Source organism: Gambusia affinis, linkage group LG04, assembly GCF_019740435.1.
Source record: "Gambusia affinis linkage group LG04, SWU_Gaff_1.0, whole genome shotgun sequence".
Classification (NCBI taxonomy): Eukaryota; Metazoa; Chordata; class Actinopteri; order Cyprinodontiformes; family Poeciliidae; genus Gambusia; species Gambusia affinis.
The window spans coordinates 1,813,659-1,837,235 of NC_057871.1; the positions used below are offsets into that span (position 1 = coordinate 1,813,659).

The following is a 23,577-nucleotide window of genomic DNA, read 5'->3' on the forward strand; positions in this document are numbered from 1 at the left end:
GAGCTCAGTTCCCCACCACAGCCCTGTTCAGGTTTGTTTTTGTTCTTCTCAGTGAAGCTGGCAAAACATTTCTACACAACACATTCCAATTTCTTAATAATAAATGCAAAAAAAATATATTTTACATTCAGAAGCAGCAAAATAGTTTGATTTAGATTGAAAATATTTAGTTTGGCATCAGAGAAGTTTCCTTGTAGATGAATTGTGTTACAATCGTTCTTCAGGTCCGGCGTTGGAACCAATGGACACTAAAGGTGGAACAGACATTTTATCATTTGCACATGGAGCTGTAAAGAGTGTGTTCATCCATCCATTGTATATGTCCACTTATTGCAGGGTTTTATTAGGAAGGCTGATCATCTCCAGTGGTCAAACAAATCCATTTTCTCCTCAGTTCTTCAGAAAAGCGTTGCTTCATTCTCTCTGCAGAGACTCTCCTGGGTTAAGGCTTGTTGTGGTGGACCTCTGTGGAGGGATGTTGGTCAGTCTGCTTTGCAGAAAACATTTTATTCAGGCAGGCTGGATTTCAAACATGAATGAACTGCTTAAGTCCAGACTTTGACTAGGACACTCCCTGCGGGGATCCTCTCTAGCATCTTTGAGGATCTCTAAGGGCTCCTGACCCACGGTGTCCACTGTGGTGTTGTTGGTGGAGTGATACTGGAATCAATTTTAAAACAGTAAAACATCCACCTGCATTAAACGCAACACTACGCTTTACCTCAGACACACGCAAACGCCAGGCACAACCAGCTCAGACACAAACACTCCCAATGAATGAAGGTCAAACAGAAATAGGCTCCTGTTACAACAAGGTGGCCTGTCTACTCTGATGCTAGATGGAGTCTTGACTTAATGAATCAATCACGCAATTAGGATTCCACCTTCAGATATATGTTTTATAAGCAAACCTGCCCTGGGACATGAAGACAACCAGCTTCTGGTACAGCTGTAATATCAAGACAGGACATGAAGAAAAACCAAACGGAAAGAACAAACAGAATTTCAATCTTTTATCTCTTCAGGAGATTTTTCCCTGGAAGTTTTGGTTTTGGGGTCACGGCAGTAGTGCAGGGTAAAGCAAGCGAACCTCACGAGTCTCTGATGGAAAATCTGTCAGATTTCACAGAGATGGAGTTCAACCTGCTGAAACCAACCTGACTCAGTTTCAGCCAACAGTGCAACTAATTGCTTTGTTTCTTCTGCTAAAGCTAATGACCAAAAACTTTCATTGAGTTTAAGAAGCAGAAAAATGCACAAACTTTTATTGGGACAAATTTACAGCCTACAAAAAGCTTTGTAAATCTCCTGTAAATGTTTTAACCATCAGATGAACCAGAATCAGGAAGCAGTTCAAACTTAAACCTTAACATGAAGTAAAACTTTGAGTTTATTACAATACTTTATCTCTTGTTAATGTCATTGATACTGTTTATTCTCAGTTAAAAACATCCATCCATCCATCCTTCCTGTTCACCTTTGTCCCTAATGGGGTCGGGAGGGTTGCTGGTTCCTCTCCAGCTACGTTCTGGCTGAGAGGCGGGGTCACCCTGGACAGGTCGCCAGTCTGTCGCCGGGCAACACAGTTAAAAATAATAAGAAATAAAATAAACCACAAACAATAGGATAATAACCAGGCCTTTTCCCAGTCTGATACTCTGGGTCTGTTGCTCCAACTTGTCTGAAATCTGAAAACATTTTTCTTTGACAAGACGTTTCGACACAGTTTGTTAACTTAGCACCAATCAAATGATCCTGGTTGTATTGAACTCAGTCAGGTGGAGTTTTATCCATCCAAGATGAAGCTGTCACTCTCCTTCACCTCCATAATAATGTTTTCCACCCCAGACCCTTTGGAGAATTATTAATTCGAAGGAATCGTGACTGAGTGCCATTTGAACTCATACCCAGCAGCTAAATGTTATCTGTCAGGTATAATTTGTCCTGGCAAGTTTGGATTCAGACCCACATTCTTGAGGGATTGGTGGATGAAAGATTATAGAAAAATCCTGATGCTCAAACAGAACTGATGGAAATTTGAGCTTCTGCGTTAAAAGATTAAATGTTTTCATCAATTATGAGCAAAATGTTCACCTGCTGGATGAATCATGTTCAGTGTCCCACGGCTCCTGAAACATGTTTTATTAGGTTTCCTCTGGGAGGCAGAGGGCAAGTCAAAATCAGGCAATCAATCCTCCTCCGTTTGTTCCAGAAGCCCCCGAGTTTAAAGATGGTTCAGAACCAGAGCATCCAGAGGCTTTCACAGTTTACACCCGGTTAAAGTCCTGCTGGGTTAAGAGAACCCACTGCTGAGCCCATATGGGTCCCAAAACGCAGAGCGAGTCCAACTTTTATGTGCATATTATAGTGGCTGAGGGCTTCTAATTATTTAGATCAATTTTTACTTTTCAGGGTGAAATGATCATAAAACAAAGCAAAAGTAAAATGTTGAAAACATGACCTGTTCAAATCTAAATTTATGGTGATTTTTCTATAATCTGCACAGGATTATTGTTACATATATCCTGTCCAGGAATGATGCCAGAAAAACTGACTCAGGGATTTGTATATTTGTATGATCACTTTGTATTTAAAATAATATGTTTGTTTAATCCATATAGTCTCACTTTTCAGGGAGGGATGCAGAAACAACTGATTCATGTGTTTGTAGATTGTTTATTCAATTATTTTTATTTTAAAAAATGATATTTATGTTTATTATATTTTATTCTCTGTGCTTATTTATTTTAATCTGAATTTATGGTGATTTTTCTGTAATCCACATGGACTCGTAGTTTGTTATATTCTCTCAAGGAGTGATGCAGAAGAAACTGATGTCCTAACTTCTAATCTGAAATACTACAATTCATAATTTGAAATGTTGTTGGAAAACATGGATGCAACGATATAAAAATTTTGGCTTCTATCAATACTTGAAATGAATATTGCCTGTTATTAATCAAGATTTGTACAAAATATATTTGGTTATTCTTTAGACACTGTGAAAGAAACAACTTCACCGCTGACGTTGTTTCTCTGCTCCAGTTAAACCTCACAATCCGGCTGAGCTTCACTGTCACATGACCAAACAAATACCACATATCCCATTCATTTTGTATTTGTTACCTATTTATTTTTATTCTCAAACAGTTGCTTGGTGCTTTCGTGGCCTTTTTATCTGTTTTCCGTTGTTTGTGTGATTGTCCCCCAGACGCTCGGCTCGCTCCGTTTCTCTGGGCTTGGAGGTCTGAGATGTGCTGGAACAGCCCAGTTTCCAGATCTCTGCACACAGAAATGGGCCAGACTCTGATTTTAAGTGATGGTATCACTGATTTTAGTAAAGCTTATTTTCGTTTTTGTTCTGTCTTTGTTTTCCTAAGAAACCACAAATGGGACAAAAGTATTATTAGACGTGTTTGCAAGGAGAACGGGACAAAATATCATCTCAGTGATAAAACATGCATGATTTCCATTGGTGTTTGCTACAGATAAGAAGAATTTTGAAACTATTGAAGGAACTCAGGTCTTGGACTCGTTTGAAAAACTCTCCCTGTTTTTTCTAATGAACTCAAATCTGACAGTGAGAGTTTCAGCAATAGTGGGTATTGAGGTCTAACGTGGGTGGAGAGTTTCAGAGAAGCTACAAGGCAAATCAGATGACAGTTTTGACCTTTAGCCCTCACATCGTAGGCAGAAGAAAGATAAATCAGAGAGATGAGTCAGTTCTGACTCATCTGAAGGAACGCAGCAGCAAAGGAGACGAGGCTCTTCTTCAAATTTTGATATTGCTGAAAACCAGACATTTATTCTAAGCTACTTTATTAATATTAATTTACATTTTTATTATTATATCAGGACTATTATTGTTGTTGTTGCTGTTTTACATTAAAACTACTTTTTTTATCTGTATTTGTATTTGTAATGGAACTTAAGCCTACAATATTTTTTCACAAGGTATTATTCCTTGTTTTGTGTATAAAAGATTCAAAACAAAAGGTAGAAAACATGTGTTTAGCTATTCTGTATAATAAAAAAAATATAATAATTTATGTTCCAAATTATTTATTTCTGCCACTTCTGCTAGTTTTAACAATTTTTAATTAATGGATACCAATTAAACTATTATTGAGTACAACATCTTAGTTCATCTTATTTTAATTAGTCTCAAAATTTTGTCCAAAGCGATTTTATTTTATTTTTCAGAGTCAATGAAAAAAAAGCTATATTTCTCACTAAAAAGTAACTCCACATATTGAAGCACCGTAAAGTTTACTGTAATAGGTTCTGTGAACCAGCAGGTGGCGGTAATGCAACTCCAAACCAACCATGACAACAGAGAAAGACGTGTCATGGCGGCTTCCTGAACGTTTAACCTGAAGATTCCCTGACAGTTCAACGTTTAAAAGCCACCGGTTTTTTAGTCTCGAAATGACCATCAAAGACCCGATAAAGTGGAACTACAGAGTGTCCGCAATTTACGCTGTGGGCATCTGGACAATGTTAGGATCCTGCGTTTTTTTAAAATATACAGGTCGTTTGGGTGATCCAGCAGGTGAGTAACATGAGAGCAAAATCACCAAGGAGACAGAATCCCGATTAGCTGAGATGTTGCTTTCTTCTGTGACCATTTTTCATTTTAGTAAAGTCAATCTGATTTGTCTTATTCTGAGAACTTTCCTTAACTGTTCCCTTTAGCGTTCTGATTGATAATTAGCCTTTAAAAAGCGGCACTGAGAACTTCAGTGAGAATTCATCTGATTTTAAGACATTGCCGGTTTACAGTGATTCTATGATAGCTGTCTGTTCAAATATTGGACAGTAACACAAATGAACACTAATCAAGTAATTAGTCTGTAGTTATTTGTTTATTTGTTGCATTTAAAGAAGGACTAACCACTGCTAGTGACTTCCAAGAGATTAAAGCTTGTTTTCTACTGTCTCATTGATTATTTCTCTCTTCAACTCAGTGAAACCAATATTCGAAGAGGCAGAAAATCCGAGCAAGCATGTCTACCAAACTGCTCACTCCAAATCCGTCATCGTCTATAAAGAAAATTTCGTCCCGTACAGCAGGAGGATCTACAATTTCATCAAGTCGTTGAGTGGAAAATCAGGACCTGGAGATGGCGACAAGTAGCTGCTGGACATGATCTAAAAGACAGACTTGCTGCCATGTTTGCATATTTGAAGAGAATGTCTTTCATTATTTTTGCCCAAAAAAGGACTAATCATCTTTACAAAGCAATGATCAAGTTGTCACATAGTATTTTATTAAAGCTCTAGATATTCAGGAATTTTAGCAAATCAGTTGTTTCACCTAATTGGTTTTACAACAAAAAGTGTTTTGCAGCCAGTTTAATTCATTTTGGCTCTAATTCCCCGCAGATTATGACCCACATTTGGAAAAAGCATTAAAAGGTGAAATGAACTGCATTCTATATTTTATTATATGTTGATTAATTAAAATAAATAAACTACTATCTTCTTGTGAATTAAAAATAAGGATACTTGAATTTATTCCATAAAGTGTTTTTGAAATGTAATAAATAATTGGATGTCTTGAAAAAGAACAAATAAATAATTGGTATGAATTTTCCATTAATTTTGGGTTCTCAGTTGTTTATCTGAATTGGGTTTGTTTTTACCTCGTGGAATATTTACATATTTTGACCAGTTGCTTCCTTGCTGAATTAGTAGGCGTCCTGCTTGAACACCCATTTGTTTCACAAGTTTCAACAACTTATACCAAAGCAGATTAAATTAAATTAATTACTATGTTAGGGAACAATACAGGAATCACTAAGACACAGACAAGCTGAAGACGGCATTTAACTACAATTAGAAATATATTTGACAAGCCAAACCTAGAAAACTGCACCAACTTTCAGATGGTGGCAGCATGATGCTGTGGTGCTGGAACATGGCTTAAAGTAAATGAGATAATGAGAAATGAAACTACCTCCAAATTCTTCATATCAACAGATGCAGTGAATGCTTATTCTCAGAATCAATAAAATTTTATTTGTATAGCACATTTCAGCAGCAAGGCATTTCTAAGTGCTTTACATCAAATCAAACACAGAAACACAATGCAAAGTTGTAGAATCAACAATCAAAACACAACATTAAGTCAAGTTCTGTCAACAAATTTGTAATTGGTCACGTTCTGCATACAATCCTAAACAAGTGGGTTTTTAGTCGAGTTTGCATCCATAAAAGGTTTACCTGTTACACTCCTACTGTTGTATGGAACAAAATACCTATTGCTATTTTTATTCCCACTCAGGCTCCCAATCACTCAGTTTAAAACCATGTAAACAGCCTTTCAACGGGCTTCCGGCACGAGGCTCCGTACAACTCTTTCACAGAATTTCTCTCTGGGACTCTGCCGTCCCTCACGGATTTTTGTGCAATTGCAACACAATCAAAACACTGCATTAAGTCAAGTTCCATCATTAAATTAGTAATTGACTACGTTTCAAATAAAATCCTAAACAGGTGGGTTTTTATTCAAGATTTAAAGAAAGTCAGTATTTTAGATGTTTTGCAGTTTTCTGGAAGTTTGTTCCAAATGTGTCGTGCATAGATGATGAATGCTGCTTCTCCTCGTTTGGTTCTGGTTCTGGGGATGCAGAGCAGAACCAGAACCGGCAAACCTGAGAGTTCTGGAAGGTTGATACAACAACAGCAGATCTTTAATGTATTGTGGTGCTAAACCATTCAGTGATTTATAAACTAACAGTATTTTAAAGTCTATTCTTTGTTCTTTGAGCAACAGGGAGCCAGTGGAGGGACTTTAAAACTGGTGTTATGTGCTCTATCGTCCTGGTTTTAGTGAGAACTCCAGCAGCAGCATTCTGGATCAGCTGCAGCTGTTTGATTGATTTGTTGGACAGACCTGTGAAGACGCCGTTACAATAATCAATACGACTGAAGATAAACGCATGGATGGATATGGAATCTGCTGAATTTTAAATAATTTATTGAAATCTAAAAAGCACGATGATGATAATAAAGATGCTGATGGTGACAACAACAAGAAAGATATCGAGACAAGACAAAATGTAAATACGTTGTACGTTGTCCATCCATCCATTATCTGTACACCCTTCTTCCCTAATGGGGTCGGGAGGGTTGCTGGTGCCTATCTCCAGCAGCGTACCGGGCGAGAGGCGGGGTACACCCTGGACAGGTTGCCAGTCTGTCGCAGGGCAACACAAAGACATACAAGACAAACAACCATGCACACGCACACTCACACCTAGGGAGAATTTAGAGAAACCAATTAACCTGACAGTCATGTTTTTGGACTGTGGGAGGAAGCCGGAGAACCCGGAGAGAACCCACGCATGCACAGGGAGAACATGCAAACTCCATGCAGAAAGACCCCGGCCGGGAATCGAACCCAGAACCTTCTTGCTGCAAGGCAACAGCTCTACCAACTGCGCCACTGTGCAGCCCTTGTTGTACGTTGTATTTAAAACAAATAAATTAATTAAAAGATCTCTTACTGGCTTCTGCTGGCTTTATTGTTGTGTTTCCAATTTCCACCGCTAGATGTCGACAAACTACCACTGACAGCAGGAGTTTACCGGAAGCTTTGACAGCGTGCTGTCTAGCAGAAGCACAACAATGAGAGCGATTATCCAGAGGGTGACCAAAGCCAGTGTGACAGGTGAGCTTTGAATGAGCCGAGCTGACGGAGTTGGAATCTGTAACTGAAATACACGAAGACAATCAGCAAACAGCCGGTAGAAGATGTCATGACCAGCTAGCCGAGTTAGCCACGCTAGCATTAGCATCCCAGTTGAAATGAATGGGGTGGCGTCAGACCGCTGCTAACTGGGGGAAACTAAAACAGTTTACTTTTAGCTCAAGGGAAACAAGTTAATACAACTGAATAATGATGAATATGACGATTGATACAGACGCAATTAATCATGTTGAATGTTGGCGGCCTTGTTGTTTTAGAGTAATGGTTACAAGAATTCAGTTTCACTTTCTTCACTCAAACTCCTGTTTATAGCTGCTGTTCAGATTCAGATTAACATAGACCCAATTCAGCCAATAAAATGTTTATTTCAGGTCTGTCGAAGAGTCGCAGAGGTTAAGACTACTAGAAAAAAATAAAAGGGCACAATAAGAACTCTCAAAGTTGTAGTATTTAAAAATATGTTTTAGAAATTACTCTTAAAAATTCTAAATATAATCAAAAATACCCTGAAATATTAATTATTAAATGCCATTACAATTAAAATGGCATTTTTATAATAATATTAATAATAGTAGTTACTGTTTTTATTTTCAGAACTGATGTTTTAATTTTATTTCTGTAACCTAATTGATTAATTACAGTAGTAGTGCATAACAGCCTCTGAGGGCTGCCACTAATACTTTTTTATTCTGATAATAATCTATAGAATATTTTATTAGTTTGTGTTATTTATTTATGAAATTAGGGCAATGCATATATGATCAATATATCATCAGTAAGTATCAATGTAAACATGCAGGAGTTAGCACAAAAAACTAGTTTTCATCCATTGTCCAAAGGCAGGTAAGAATAGGAAGCATTGGACAAAGAACAGAGAATAATGCAAACATCACAAAAAATTAAGATGTTTTCTTTCTTTCTTTTTACACTAAAGTGAAATTATTTATTGCATGCCAGTAATTACATTTACAGTTATTCTTGAACCTACAAGAATAACTAAGTATAGACAAAAAATGGAGGGATGAATCCTTTCAAATGAAATTATAATATATTTGTTTACTATTTCTGTGATCTTCTTCTAACGATGATAAATTCTTAATGCTGTCCATCTCTCACACTGCTGCTGAAAATAAACCCAAAAATCTCCTGGCAGGAGAATGTTCAGCAGAACTTTGTCATGCAGGTGAACCAGAGCTCTGAACTGTGAGCACAAAGAGTTCTTGAATTCCTGGGTGTGGTAGAAAGGCCGTGTGTCTGTTTTCATTGTCCTGCAGTGGGAGGGGAGCAGGTCAGCTCCATTGGACGGGGAATCTGCGTCCTGCTCGGGATTTCTGCCGACGACACGCAGAGAGATGCCGAGTACATGTAAGTGTAAATCCATCCTGCAAACATGTCCATAGATGAAATAAACTTTGAGTCAGTCTGCTTCTTCCCCTTTTCATAAGCACTGTGTGTCTTCAGAGTCAGAAAGATCCTGAACCTGCGGCTGTTTGAGGACGAGAGCGGCCGGGCGTGGGCTAAGAGTGTCATGGACAGAGAGTTGGAGGTGTTGTGTGTGAGCCAGTTCACCCTGCAGTGCATCCTGAAGGGCAACAAACCGGACTTCCACGCTGCCATGCCGGCGGAGCTCGCCCAGCCCTTCTACAACAGCATCCTGGAGAGCATGAGGAGCGCCTACAGGCCTGAGCTCATCAAAGGTGGGCCGGATCTTTAAACCATCACTTCTGATGAACTGAGAGGAAAAGATGCAGAAATGAGCTGAATCTGCTAAATCTGATCACATGGTCATCCTTCAATTAAACGATTAGCTCTGTGATATGGTGCAGTAACTGCTCTAGATGTGTCCACTGTAGTCAAAAAGACTGGACTCAGTTGGTACTGAGGACACCAAAGTCTTACAGCAGCAGCCAGAACTTCGAGGATGACCCGTCTCTGAGGTCATTGCTGATGTGTTGAGACTAGCGATCCACTTTTTACGCTTCCGATACTGATTTAAATATCTGAGGTTCAGTATTGGCCGTATTTTGAAACGTTTCTTTTTTAAACGCAGACCTAAATGTGAATTTCAAATTTATGTGATAACACCAGTGCAGCACACTTTAACACATGGATAGTTTCACAAGCTGGTTAAACATGCAAAAACAACACAACTTTAATTTGTTCCATCAGTGCAATTAGGAGTAAAACAGCCAAAAACGGTGCCACTTGATCAGATATGTAAAAATAAATGACAAACCTTTCAAATGGTTCAGAAAGTGCAATAAGAAATTCTTAAAATAATGTAAAATAAATAATAAAGCCTGACGTCACTCAGAGCACAAAGCATAGAATTAGGCTGAATAGATCCGCCCTCACGAGGCACATTGTCACTCACACCCAATCTAGAATTTTTTTCTAATATCGGTCTGATACAGATATTGATAACGGATCGGTTCATCTCCAGTTGAGATAGAACTTTATTCTTCAGCGCTGCAGATTTACCAAACCTCAGCTTCTACTGAGGATAATCTGTTAATCAGTGTATTGATTAACGGATCAAGAAGATGATCAGAAGACCATTTCTGTACTGACTGAGGTTTAATGGAAATAATGTTGGAAGAAGACCTGATTCCTAAAGCCCTTGATTTGGAACAGGCTGTACTTTCTTTGTGGAAACCTTCAGGTATGAAATCGCTGAAATGAATTGGACATTTGAGAACATTCACGTCATAATGTCACAACATGGCGGCCGTTAAGGTCGGGTTTATTGTCGCCGATCGGAGCCGCGTCACCTCCAGCGTCTCGTGTGAATTTTTCCTCCGTTGGGTTTGGAGCGCCGCGTCCCCCTGCCGTCATCGCCGTGTCATTGTGGCGGTCAGGCGGCTGGAAGCGGCGGTGGCAGTGAACTGGGTCAGCCCACTGGGGACCAGGTGTGGAGGACACCTCGTCCCAGCAAAGGGAGGCGTGAGCCTTCCTAATTAGCCCCCTCCCCACCGCCTCCGGAGAGGGAAACATGATGATGCATCAGTTTTCTCCCACAGCTTCATTGTGCAGATGGTGTCATCAATCTAAAGAAACCTGCGAGAAGAAAGGAGAGCAGTTCGAGTAAAACTTGCTGTCCTTGTCCGCCTCTCTTCATCTTTCCTCTGTTAGCTGCAGCTGAACTCGGCTAGCACATGAAAAACACTTGATTTATCGTCCTCCATTTTGTTTTCCAGATGGGAAGTTTGGGGCGTCCATGCAGGTCAACATCCAGAACGACGGTCCGGTTACCGTGGAGCTGACGTCACCGGCTGCTCCCACAGACCCCAAACAGGTACCCAGTCATCTTCATCAGTCATCTTCATCAGTGGAGGGGTTTAGCTCAGATCAAAATGAAAATGAATCATATTAATAACAATAAAATGACAAAACCAGATAAATCTGAGGACAGATATTCATGACTTTGTTTCCCTTCTTATACTAAACTTTATTTTCAGATCAGAGCCTGATGAGTTTGTTGCTTTTGTTCTGTTTAAATAAAACATAGATTTGAGATTCAACTCAAGACATCTACAATCAAAGATGCATAAGATTTGTACTTATTGTGACATTTTATTTCACATGTGCTTTTATTTTTAAGCTTCTTTTCATTTAAAAATATTTATCATAATTTCTGAAGAGGAGAAAAAACTTGACATTTTTTCAAGAAATGTCACAATTTTACCCAAGTTTTGAATTTTACTGCCATTGTGAATTTGAGCTGGACCCTCTGGGTCAGAAGAAGCTGTTTTTCTCTCATTGTAAAGCAGAAGTGCTGCAGCCTGGCGGCCAGGCGGTGCGTTTATGCTGCAGCCGTGGCGTGCCAGGCGGTGCGTTTATGCTGCAGCCGGTATGCGTGTGTGTGCTGCTGGCCGTGGCGGCCAGGCGGTGCGTTGTGCGCTGCGGCGTGGCGGTGATGCGTTAATGCTGCAGCCGTGGTGGCCAGGCGGTGTGTTTGTGCTGCAGCCGTGGCGGCCAGGCGGTGCGTTTGTGCTGCAGCCGTGGCGGCCAGGCGGTGCGTTTGTGCTGCAGCCGTGGCGGCCAGGCGGTGCGTTTATGCTGCAGCCGTGGCGGCCAGGCGGTGCGTTTATGCTGCAGCCGTGGCGGCCAGGCGGTGCGTTTATGCTGCAGCCGTGGCGGCCAGGCGGTACGTTTGTGCTGCAGACAGCAAAGTGGGATGGGCTGCAGATGATTGACGGCGCAGAGCCACACATGCAGTCTGCAGGGAGCTTCCTGCAGGACTCCTGCTCTTGGGAGCCCGTTGCTTTTTGAAACATGAATGCTTCAAGAAACAAGGATTCATCAGGATTCCTCCTCTGAGGCCACAGGAGCAACAGAAAGAGTTAATATATGTTCAGACATTCATCCTGGAAGGCAGCGCCGCTTTACACAAGTTCGTTTAGCTCTCTGAAAGGCATTAGATTTATTTTTGACTTGATTTGTTTTTTACATCTTAAAACCAAGAATAAATGGCTGAATATTGAAGACTTAGTGTAAATGTTGCACACAGGGTGAGTTTTAGAGGGCCTGTCAAAGGTCTAAGATGCGGCCTGGGTGTGAAATTAGGGCAATAAATAAATTAAGCAATTTATTTTCCAGATTAAGAATATTTGTTGTTAAAAAAAACTTCAGATTCAGGTGCAAACTCTTCAAGAGGTTAGTACTTACAACAAAGTATGTTGATGTAAAGCTCATTATACATGTTAAGTCAACATGTATTATGTTTTATTGTCATACAGTTTTACTGTATCAGACAGTAAAACGTGGCTGCAGGAGGATTTTGTTACTGTGTCCAGAATGACGGCCTCCAGCTTCTCCTGCCAACTGAAAGAGAAAAACTCAGAAGTTTGTCTTCCTGCTGCTGAGCTTCGCTCCACTCGGCCGTTTCCCCGAAAGGACGGATATTCAGGCAATCGGCTGAATTTTAATCTTGTCTGTTTGGGATGTTTAGCAGCGGGGCCAAACATGGGGATAAACAGGGCCAGCCGTCAGGCTGAGCTTGGCTCAGTTTAGTGGGTGGGGGGGTGACAGCGACAGCCAGCAGACACTGCTCCTTTCTTTCCATAAATCAGGGATTGAGTCCTGGGCGGGGTCAGGCTGCCAGTAAACAATGGAGGCGATGAAACCCACCCTGCTGGTGGCTGGAAGCTGCAGCGACGGATCATCTCTGAGATTATGTAACGTTTGATCGTGTTAGCGGAGGCTTTTATCTGCTTGGATCCAGAGTTTAGGGTCTGTGACTTTTCAGAACAAACAACAAATATGTTCACCTCCATGATCTAATCAGACGTTACATCATCAGAACCGCTTCCATACAAGTTCTCATGCTGTTTAAATAATGTAATTTGTTACGCAACGCTTTGGATTTTGTGAGATGACATTAAGTCCCAGAGAGCATGAAAGTTTCAGCAGCCGTGAGTTCGCTCGTCAGCTGACGACTTCATCAGCTCTCCGCCTCCGTGGTTCATGAATCGCTGATGAAGATGAAGACGAGGAGAGGCTTCAGACGGTGGGGGTGTGAGGGGTCGTGTTCGGACCAGTGCAGACCCACTTTCTGTTTAATTACACTGATTCTGCTGAGTCAGCAGGAAGCTCAGATCAATAACGGGATCTATGTGTTTATTTCATTTCTCTTGTAAACAAACAGCAGTTAGAAAGAAATGAGAGTTGAGAAGGTTGACCAGCAGTCTGCAGGTTTCCCCATCAACAGCACCGCTAAATAAAAGTTTAGCCGTAGAAAATAACTTGAATTTATTCTAAATATATCCCAGTTATATTAATCCAAGGGAAAGCAGGTTTTTATAAAAATGCGTATAACACATTCTTTTCAAGACAATTCAAAATGCTTTACAGAGAATGAACAGACATTAAAAACACAAACATAAACTAAACAAGATAAAACTATGAACACATGAAAAAAAAACATTAATTAAATAAAAATAAAAACTACAGGTTTGATTTTAAAGTAATTCTTACTGTCATTCAGTTTATCTGTCTGTCTCAGTCCAGCCAAATGAAACTTGTTTAGACCTTTTGGAGAAAAAAACCAGATAATTTTTATAAAATATACAGGGATGAGTTGTCATGTTGGCATTTATTATAAACAGTAATAAGACCAGAAAGGTCTCCAGGTCAACCTAGCAACCAATCGGTGATCTCACAAAGTTTTGGACGTCAGGGCCGATTTATCGGTCCACTGCTGTTTATGTAAAATGAGATGAATGATGTGAGAACTGGGCCACAGCCTCCGGTGGAACGGACCACCGGATGGATTCTCTGCATGTCTCTCAGTAAACTGCAGCTGAATCAGAAACTTCCCAGCTGATATGACGGCTGCCCTCTGATCAGTTTGTACGGATCAAATTTGCAGCAGAATCTGATTTTATTGTAATTTGGATTTGTTTTGAGCTACTTGTATCAGTTTTTGTTTTTTTATCTCTTAGCAAAGCTCCTCCAGAGCAGGAAGTGTTTTTTTTCTGTTGGGTTGAGAATAGTCTCCATGTTGGACGGAAACCTGGCAACAACCCTTCCCTGTTTTCTTCCCTTTCAGAGAAAACAGTTTCAATAATTCAGAAGAAAAAAAGAGCCACTTTTAAACTATTTCAAGGTTGACACAGATTTATTCTGCGCAGGTAAACTACGTTCAAAATAAAATGTGAAACTGTGAACCGTCTTTTTCTGTTTGTGTTTCTTCAGCTTTCCAAGTTGGAGAAGCAGCAGCTCAGGAAGGAGAAGACGCGCTCCAAAGGCTCGTCCGAGTCGGGACGGGAGAAGAGCTCGCTGCGGCCCAGGCAGGACGCCGGCGCCAGCAGCGGGGCGGAGGGCGACGTGTCTTCAGACCGGGAGTCGTGATGCTGCAGGGTGAGCCGGCGGGGTCACAGGGGTCAAATAAACAGAACGATTCTTCATCACTCCGTTCATCCTCTTCATCTCCAGGTTCCATGTTCAGACTCTGATAGCTGTAGAGCGATGAGTCATAAATTAATTGGGAACATCTGTTTGCTGCATTTTAAAAAACAACAGAAAACTCTAGAAAACTCTGGACTAATTAAAAACGTAGGAACCCAGTTTTCACCACTATCAGCAAACTGCAGCGTCACAAGCTGCTGGTTTCCACCTTCCCTCTTCCTGTCTGTCCGCTGTTTTACTGCTGTTGACATTTCAGTGAAACCTAGCAACAGGCAGAGAGACGGAGCTGTTTGTTTGTTTGTTTGTTGGTTTGTTTGCCGTTCACACTGAACGCTGAACCGAGGTGACGTTCCGGTCCATCCGGTTCGCAAACAGGATTTGTTTTCCACGGAGAGCCGGGATGGAAGCAGTTGCTGAGCTTTCAGGCTGCTCTGCTCTTTAATCTGCACCAACATGTTGGGTAAATATCAGCTCCGACATGTGGAGGCTTCGGCTCCTGATGGCAGCAGGAAGTTGCTCGATAGGCGGATTATTTGGGTTCTGATCTGAGAGTTTGCTGTGGAAGAAGGGAACATGTCTGGAAGAGAAAGGAGGAGGAGGAAGCTGGTCTTCCTGAGGTTTGCTTTGCATGACTTAAACATGAGCAATGTGCTTTTTTTGCTCTGAATGAGTTCGCTTTTATCTTCTCCCCACTGACTTCCTGTTTTGGAACAGCCAATCCTCATCTTGCGTTAGTCAGAACCAAACACATTTACTGCTGTAGCTGTTAAAATGACAGATTACTGAGCTACAGTTTGATTCAATTCACATGTAAAGTTGAAACAAAGCTTCTTCTGTAGTTACTCTGGGCTCCACCTCCTGTCTCCATCCCTGACTTCTCCTTTTCCTTCTCATCTTAAATCACAATCAGGGACAAAAAGCCGATTATGAGTCATTAGATTTGCACATTGGGATAACTCAGTGCAGAAGATAAAACTTAATTGATGGAAACGTTATGTTGCTTTTCAGGTGTAGCCTTGTGGGAGTTTCTAAGTTTACCCAGCGCTCAGTGATCAAACCTCCTGAGAAAATCTGTTTACCTGAAACTCATCGCATTTTCTGTGCTTCACTTTGAAGCTGCAAAGAGCTGGACACCTCTGGATGAACAATATGCAGCACTGCAGATAATGTAAAAGGGCAATTCTGTCATAATCTCTAAATTGTAAGTCACTCCTATTATAATCTTCTAAAATTGCTTAAGAAAACTGCTAAATGTAGTAATTTCTTGATTCTGCTTTTTCATATTTGATAAAGGTAAACATCATAAAATATGCAGTTTGATGATGATGATGATGATGATGATGATGTCAGAACTCCTGGTATTCCTGGTTTCCAGGGAGTTTGTCCAGTAAACCATTTAAAAACACTGGATTTGTTAAATATTAAGGATACATATTGTCACTTTGCTGGTTTTTGCAGCAGCAGGAGAAGCTTTGATATTAACTAACTCATATTTTGTATAAAAGATGTTTCTGTCGCCCTGAACTATTTTAAAAGTGGAAAAGCATTTTCTTTGTTTTTGTTGCTGTTTGAGAAATGCTGTTAATGCTTTGTTTGCCCCCATGTCCTTAAATCCTAGTGACGCCCCTGCTGACCAGAGTTTTCGTCTTTTCTGATTCAGATGCAAACCAAACTGTGGACACTCAGGAAGAACGCTTCGACCCGTTTACAGACTGACCGACAGCAGACAGAACCGACCGAATGAAACCCAGCAGCTCATTAAATCCTTTGTCCTCGTCGTTTTTCCGTTTGTCCTCCTCAAGCCGTTTCTGTTGGACTCTCTCCTCTCTGTTCCCGCTCCGTTCGTGTCGCTGGGCTGCAGATCTTCTCCACACACCAGCCACCACCTCCTCTAAGCGCCTGTTTACCGCCGCGAGCAGATTGTTTGTTCTGAGCTTGAACTGGAATGTCTCTGTAACCAACAGAGACACAAACAGACGCTTTAAATAACATCCCCATTATCCTGATGTCCCGCTTTCCTTTCTGCATGCTTGGACACATCTTGGTATTTTTGAGCTCCTAATTGAGCTCACAAGCATCCAGCAGGTGCATCACTGTCGTCACCTCTAATTAACTGGAACATGGAGGCAAAATCTCACAAAAATAAAACCTAATATTCCTCTTAGCAACAGAAAGGTGTTCAGATTATCTTTTACAATTGTGATTAATGTGAAAAAGTGTCAGGAAAGCTGCAGTGAGGCGTACGTTTAGTTGCAGCTTTTATTTTTTTCTGTAACGAAGGCAGAGAGGAAACTAAAGATTCAGATGGAAATGACTTCTGGCAGATTGAAACTTAAATCCATCAGATTGACTTCTCTTTTGCTTGGGTTTCTTCTTGGGGAAAATTAAGGATGAAATTTAGGACAGTTGCCCTGCTGTGTCTGACAGCTCTGAATGTATATTTTGTTACTGTATAAATTTTAAAAACATTCACGTTTGTGTGCTTGTCGTTATTTCTGTTGTCCGTTGGCAGTTCTTTGCTGCTTTTCCACATTTTTATTGTCTAACAACCATAAACTTCTCTGGAATTATTAGGATTTCATGACAAACCAGAGCAAAGAATTATGAAGCCCAGGGAAAATCAGGCTTTTCCACATTATTCTTTTGTTTTTACGAATAAATATTTGATATTAGTAAACCATAATCAGGTTTACTCTGATTCTTCTAAATAAAACCTAGTGGAGGTAACTGCTTTAAGAAGTTACCCAACAGGTAAACCTGGTCCAGCTGTGTTTAGTTTAATGGCACTTTGAACCCAGCAGACAGGACGGACCAACAGACACCGTGACGGACGTCCACCATGTCAAACACAAACATCATATTACAGCACAAGTTTGATCATTCAGCAAAATGCAGAATGTTCCAAATGTTTTTCCGATTAATCGTGAGAATATTTGATAAAGTAATGGATTACTAAAGTAATCTCTAGTATAACAGTTTACTCTCTTATAAAAGTCCCCAGACTGGACCAGAGGCCTTCCTACCTGCCACTTTATTACCCAGCATGCTTTTAGTGACCAGAGATAATTGTTCCAGCAATAATAAAAAACTTTACAACAGATTCAATGAAACTTTTTTTAAGACAAACTCAGATGAAACATTAAAAACTCAGTTTCCAGCTGGTTTTGGACCTTTTGTGTTGAACCAAATTGTGATTTAAATGAGAAAACGTTTGAAGAACAATCTCCAAATATTTAGAATTATCAGTGGAACCTGTTTACTGCTGCTGATGACTTCCTGAAGTCGGTGATCATTTCCTGTGTGAACAAAAACAAAGTTACCACATCAACCCAAAACTATCAATGACTTTAAAGGGCCAGTTTTATGTATTTTAAAGTCACATCCGGCCGTTTTACAGCATAACCAAGTGACTGTTGACTTCAGTTGTTATATAAATGGAACATCTATCAAATATGACTCAAAATAAATTTTACCTCCTGATTTTAATGCCTTTGCATTGGGCTTCTGTCTCAAAGAATATTCACGTGTTAGAATGGCCTAGTCAAAGTCTAAATCGAAATCCAATGAATAATCTGTGGAAATACTTGAAAACGGACATTGACAGATGCTCAGCCTCCAACCTGACTGAGAATCAGTTCAAAAATTCAAATTCCCAAAAATCCTTTATAGACTCATTCCAAAGGGAAATAAAATAAAAGCTTGAGCCGTTTTATCAAAATAATCTGAATCTAAACGTGCAGAACTGGTAGAAACACTCCAAAAAGCAGCAAAAACAGAAGTTAAAGTGGTGTGAATACTTCTGCAGCTGCCTCATGTGATGCAAGCTTGTCCTTATTTCCGCTCAGAAGCAGCTGGCTGCTCCGTCCTGGCCTAACATTAGCTTTGCTCTTTTTTACCTCAGGAAGCTATTCCTGGCCAAGCGTGCCGTATCCCTCACCCTCTTCCCGATTCTCTCCTGTGGTGCCGAGCTGAGGTTTCTCCATGTGGAGGTGAGGAGCGGCCTGGACCCGGAGAAGACGGTGACCCAGATACGTCTACCTGAGCGCAGACTGCAGCTTCTCCTCTGCAGTGAAGCCGGAGCCAGGAGGAGGGTTATCGATGCGATCAATCAGAGCGGGCGTGGACACAAGTTTGTCTTGTGCTTGGAAGTTTGGGACTTTTTTATGGGACAGGAAAAGTGGCTGAAATTCCTGGGATTTTCTTACATCTCAGGCTGCTCTGTTTATCTTGCATCTCCTGCATGTCTGTGTGAGAGGCCTGTGCCAAGCCCACTGGCTATGGAAAAACAATTTAACTGGATTTAATTTGTCTCCCCCTCCCCCTCCTCCTTCTCCTGAGTGTTTTTTTCTTGTGTTGTGTGTGTGTGGGTGTGGGTGTGTGTGTGTGGGTGTGTGTGTCTGGGAGTTTGGGAATTCATGCCCTGTCTGAACAAACTCTGCAGTGAGGATTGGTTGTTGGTCGTTGGGTCAGGTCTTGGGATTTCTGTCTTTAAAGGGTTAATAAAGCACAATGACACCAGCTGCTAGCAGCTCTCACCTCTTTTTCCATCCTGCTGTTTAAATAAAACCTCCAAGAGGATTTATTCATTGTCTTAGAGATGCATTTTACCTTAACCAGTCAGAATAATTCAGGATTCACAAAGTGCTGTACACAGAAGAAACATTAAACATAAGTTCATCAAATGATTACTTAAAGAAATCGTAAAAAGATAAGTTTTAACTTTATTAATTCTTGTTCCAGAGTTCTGGCTCTTAAACTGTTAGAAAATAATAAAAATATTATTTTTCGTCCCACAGTGGACAAATGCAGGTGTAACAGCAGCATCAAGGTTTATAGGTTCACACATTAAAAAGTGTTAAATATAAACAACATAACAAAAAAATACTTTGAATACTCAGAAATATCATCCAAGGGATTTGCAACTTCCAAAGGATGACTTAAAAATCTAAAAATATATCTATACAGTACAGACCAAAGGTTTGGACACAACTGTGTGTCCAAACCTTTGGTCTGTATATATATATATATATATATATATATATATATATATATATATATATATATATATATATATATATATATATATATATATATATATATCGTGTGTATTTAGATGTCAAAAAGACAACTTACAAAATATGACAAATAAAAAGCAGAAATGGATGTGCAATACCAGCAGAAATGTTATTAAAATGTTGGGTTTTGATTGAATAGATATTTGTCTCTCAAGGTATTTTTTGTTGAATTCTATATTTTAAACCAAGAATAATAAGAGCTCCAAAACAGAACCCTGAGGCACATCAACATGAAATGGCGTTAGGTCTAATTGGAAACAGCTACACATAATGAACAATCAGAAAGACGTGAAGAAAACCACAGAAAGTCAGTTCCTGATGCACCGCCACAAATACGGGTGAATGGCACAAACGCCCTGGAATCTGTCCATGAAATCCATGGAAAACTGAAACTTTCAACAACAAAGATGTTCAGAGGATTTCCAGATGAGATCAGACACTTCCTCACTGTTGGCTTTGATCACAAGATAAGCTGTTAATCTCTTCTTCATTTTCCTGTTAGTCAATTATATCTTTATTTACTGACGTTTTGCAACAATAAGTTGTTAAAGTGATTATTTCCGGAAAGTTCTCTTATTTCTCCCCCTGCAGGAGCAAACCTCCGGTTATTGAACTGCAGGATAAAGTTTTCTTCGTCACAGTTCCTCACAACTGGGTCAGTTTCTCTGTATTCCTCCAGCAACTGTCAGAACCACAGGGGGAAACCTGCACAAAGGCTCTACAGTCACATGCAAATAAACTTCACACAACTGTAAATGTCAAACAAACATGTATCCTGATCCAACCGGTGACAGGAAATCTGTAGGTTTCTGTTTGATTTATAAAACCTCTGGATTTAGAAGATTCAGTTTTAAGTACAAATCCTGGAGAACCAGAACGGTTTGTTATTGTTAGCAAATGGCTTCTCTAAAGCCTCAGCATCTTTGTCGATTAATTCTGGGTCATTACACTGGGCTAATGTCCCAGCAATGAGATGATGTTGGTTCAGGTACATTTCTACCTGGTAGATACCAGGTACCAGGTATCAGGCCACCTCCCATAGATTCATGGCAACTTTGCAAAATGACTATTTTTATCTGCGTCATCTTAAGGTTTTAGCCATTAGCTGATGCTAATGATCATTTATTTCTCTGCTGTCAGTTGACTTCAGCCATGGAGAACATTTGTAATTATGACACTCAGTTGTGAGGAAAGGAATGATTTATGACACAGTTATTTGTTTCAGCACCTCCCAAAGTCCAAAACACAGTTTATACCAAACTGGAATTTATGCTAAAATGGAAGTTTGTAATACTCAAAATTGATTTTAATATAACTTTTGTTTCAGCACAATGATAAACCAAACGTTATGCTAAAACAGATGTTAGCGAGCTTATCATTAATTCTATTTTAGCATAAAATTGAATTATGCTAAAATGGAATTATTACAAAAAGAAAATTATGCTACAATGGAAGGTATGCTAAAGCAGAAGTTCTGATTTTACAGTACTTCTGTAACACTAAAACACTAAAACGGAAATTTGCAGAAGTTTATTACAAAAAATGGAAATAAAAAACCAGAACTAATATAAAAACGGAAGTTAAGCTAACAAGTTTAGCACAAGTTGTGTTTTAGCAGCAAATTTTTTTAGCATAGCTTCTGTTGTGGTTGCTTTTGTTTTGTGGTTTTTGCATTTTGACGCCCCTCTGGGTCATCTTATGAAAATGGCATTTATTGCTAATTGCTGATATGTAAATGAACAGAATAATGACCTTTGCCAATAGTTGTAAAGGTGGAAATCAAATTGTTTACATGCCCATCATTGGTCTGCATGTGTATCGAATTACATGTGTTGGAACATTCCTTCAGTGCTTCTCGCTGGTTTTAATGTCAGTGAGTTCATTTCTGGGTTGGGCCCCATGAATCCTAGGAACGCCTCTGGAAAGAAAACCTAAAACACATGTAAAGGTGCTGAAGGTTGAGAGAGACAGACAGCGGCCGGCCTACGAGCTTTATTCTTTATTTATTTATTTATTTATTTTTTTGCCAGCAGTGCTCAGCCTCCAGATTATTGCGTGACTGTGAGAGTGCGCGCTCCCCGCACCTCTCCCTCTCCTCTGTTTCTCAGCAGCAGACACGCATCCATGGAGCGCTCCCGCAGCCGCCCGCAGCCTCCCCGCCTCGGAAACCAGATTCTAACATGACATTAGGGGACAACCCGGCTCTCTAAAACAGGAGCTCAGTTCGGTTCGGCCCGCTTTGCCTCACAGAACCTCCCCGGTATCACTCCCCAACTTTTTACCCCCCTCTCCTTCACTTCGGGGGACAGAAAGCTGCTTCCCTGGAATCGCCGGAGCTCCTGCTTCATCCCTGCTCTGGTTCTGTGGCGGCTTCAGGCGGCAGGAAGAAGGAGTCGGGAGATTCGTATGGATGAGGCAGCCGAGCAGGAGATGTCTCCGCCGGGTATCCGGCGCCGGGATGGAGCGACGCCGAACCGGAGGAGGGTGAAGGCGAGACGGAAAAGGCGAAAGGAGCTGGTTCTGATCCAGATCTGCTTGTTCGGAGGATTCCTGCTGGCAGCGAAGGGCTTGTCATACTTCAGGGAAGATCCAGGTGAGATTGATTATTACACTGTGTCCTTTCAGCATCTCTTCCCCCTTCATGTTAAAACCCTGAATGATTTATTTTCCATCTCTGTTTTTAAAACGAGAACAAACTTCATGGATCTCCGAATAAGACAGCTTGTTGTCAGATGATGAGATAAATAATCTAAAAATAAAAATGCAAAACAGAGATAAACAAATGAATAAAGCGTTTATTTCTGTTCATCTAAATGATGGTATAGAGCTAATATAACCCAAACTAGAATTTTACAAACTGCTACATAGAAATGTTCTGTTTTACAGCAGGGACGTCAAACTCAAATCATTTTCATTTTGAGCCATATCAAGATTATAACTATCCTCAAAGAGCCAATTGGGGCAGAAAACACTTTTAAAACCTGTCAACAAAGTGAAACAAATATAAATAATAATAACTCACTCTGCATTCAGTGAAAACATCTTAATATTTAATCATTTGAAAATCTTTTCACGTTGATGTAATTTGGCCCTATGCAGAGAAAAATCAGCTTCAAGCTAAACGGCCACAGCTGTTTACCTTGAAGGTTGTATTTATGTGGCCCTTTAGAGTCACATGGCGGGCCAGATTTGGCCCCCAAACCACGTGTTCTACTCAATCAAGGCAGGTCAGTAACACCCTGCACAGGGAGAGGTGGTCACAAGAAGAACCAAGTTAGTCACAGAAGCTTATCCAAGTACATGTATGGAAGGTTTAGTGGAAGGAAAAACTGTGGAGAAGCACAATCATGATAGATAACCAGAGTGTAGAATGGATAGTAAAGCAAATATGTTTTTAACAGTTTGAGGGAGATTTACCAGACAAAGACTGGAGTCAATGCTTGAGGTTGGACCTCACAGACAAGTCAGCGACTTGGACTAGACCCACCAGAGTCCTTGAGTTGAGCCACTAGTTGAGACAATGCTAGAACCATCTTAGCTAAGGAGAACCAGAACTGGTCTGAAGTTCTCTTTTCAGATGAAAGTGAAGTTTGTATCTGGTTTGTAAGTCTGAGGAGAAGTTTCAGTCAGTCATGATCTGCTGGTTCTGGTCCACTGGGTTTTCTGAAGTCCACAGTCAGCCAGCATATTTTACAGCATTTAAAACTTCCCTTTGCTGGCAGACTTTATGGAGATGCTAATTTTATTTTCCAGCAGGACTTGTAATGGGTCCGCATGCCAAATGGACCGTACCTGCTTTTATGACCAACGAATCACTGCAAACTCACCTGAACCCGACAGGAAGGCGTGTTACATCACCGCCTGCCTCAGCAGAGCGAC

General features: G+C 40.4%; 2 protein-coding genes across 5 annotated transcripts in view; both read left to right on the forward strand.

The window, feature by feature from the left end:
* Positions 1 to 7,549: 7,549 nt before the first annotated feature.
* Positions 7,550 to 19,139, forward strand: dtd1 (D-aminoacyl-tRNA deacylase 1). 3 transcript variants are annotated; one of them, XM_044114026.1, is made up of 6 exons: positions 7,550 to 7,675; positions 8,989 to 9,079; positions 9,176 to 9,411; positions 10,912 to 11,009; positions 14,411 to 14,575; positions 18,525 to 19,139. In XM_044114026.1, exons 1-5 carry the CDS (start codon positions 7,633 to 7,635, stop codon positions 14,564 to 14,566), a joined length of 624 nt encoding a protein of 207 aa, XP_043969961.1. In that variant the 5' UTR covers positions 7,550 to 7,632; the 3' UTR covers positions 14,567 to 14,575; positions 18,525 to 19,139. The 3 variants fall into 3 exon arrangements, with proteins under 3 accessions (XP_043969961.1, XP_043969960.1, XP_043969962.1); XM_044114025.1 differs by lacking the exon at positions 18,525 to 19,139 and adding an exon at positions 16,284 to 17,093 and having other exon boundaries at positions 7,553 to 7,675; XM_044114027.1 differs by lacking the exon at positions 18,525 to 19,139 and adding an exon at positions 16,284 to 17,093 and having other exon boundaries at positions 7,557 to 7,675; positions 9,160 to 9,411.
* A 947-nt stretch (positions 19,140 to 20,086) lies between these two features.
* LOC122830121 (sodium/potassium/calcium exchanger 3-like) overlaps positions 20,087 to 23,577 on the forward strand; it is a 40,808-nt gene continuing 37,317 nt past the window's right edge. The window contains exons 1-3 of one of the 2 annotated variants that reach the window (XM_044115225.1): positions 20,087 to 20,195; positions 20,290 to 20,353; positions 21,807 to 22,291. In XM_044115225.1, coding sequence (XP_043971160.1) covers positions 22,105 to 22,291 — 187 coding nt within the window. In that variant the 5' untranslated portion in view covers positions 20,087 to 20,195; positions 20,290 to 20,353; positions 21,807 to 22,104. Of the gene's footprint in view, positions 20,196 to 20,289; positions 20,354 to 21,547; positions 22,292 to 23,577 lie in introns of those variants that run through there. The other variant, XM_044115224.1, reaches the window with a different exon arrangement.

Bases quoted from the DNA above. Each gene is read 5' to 3' on its own strand.
- dtd1 (XM_044114026.1), top strand. From the start codon at position 7,633: ATGAGAGCGATTATCCAGAGGGTGACCAAAGCCAGTGTGACAG. The intron at 9,412-10,911 runs GTGGGCCGGATC...TTTGTTTTCCAG, and splicing joins CAGGCCTGAGCTCATCAAAG to ATGGGAAGTTTGGGGCGTCC. The intron at 11,010-14,410 runs GTACCCAGTCAT...GTGTTTCTTCAG, and splicing joins CTCCCACAGACCCCAAACAG to CTTTCCAAGTTGGAGAAGCA.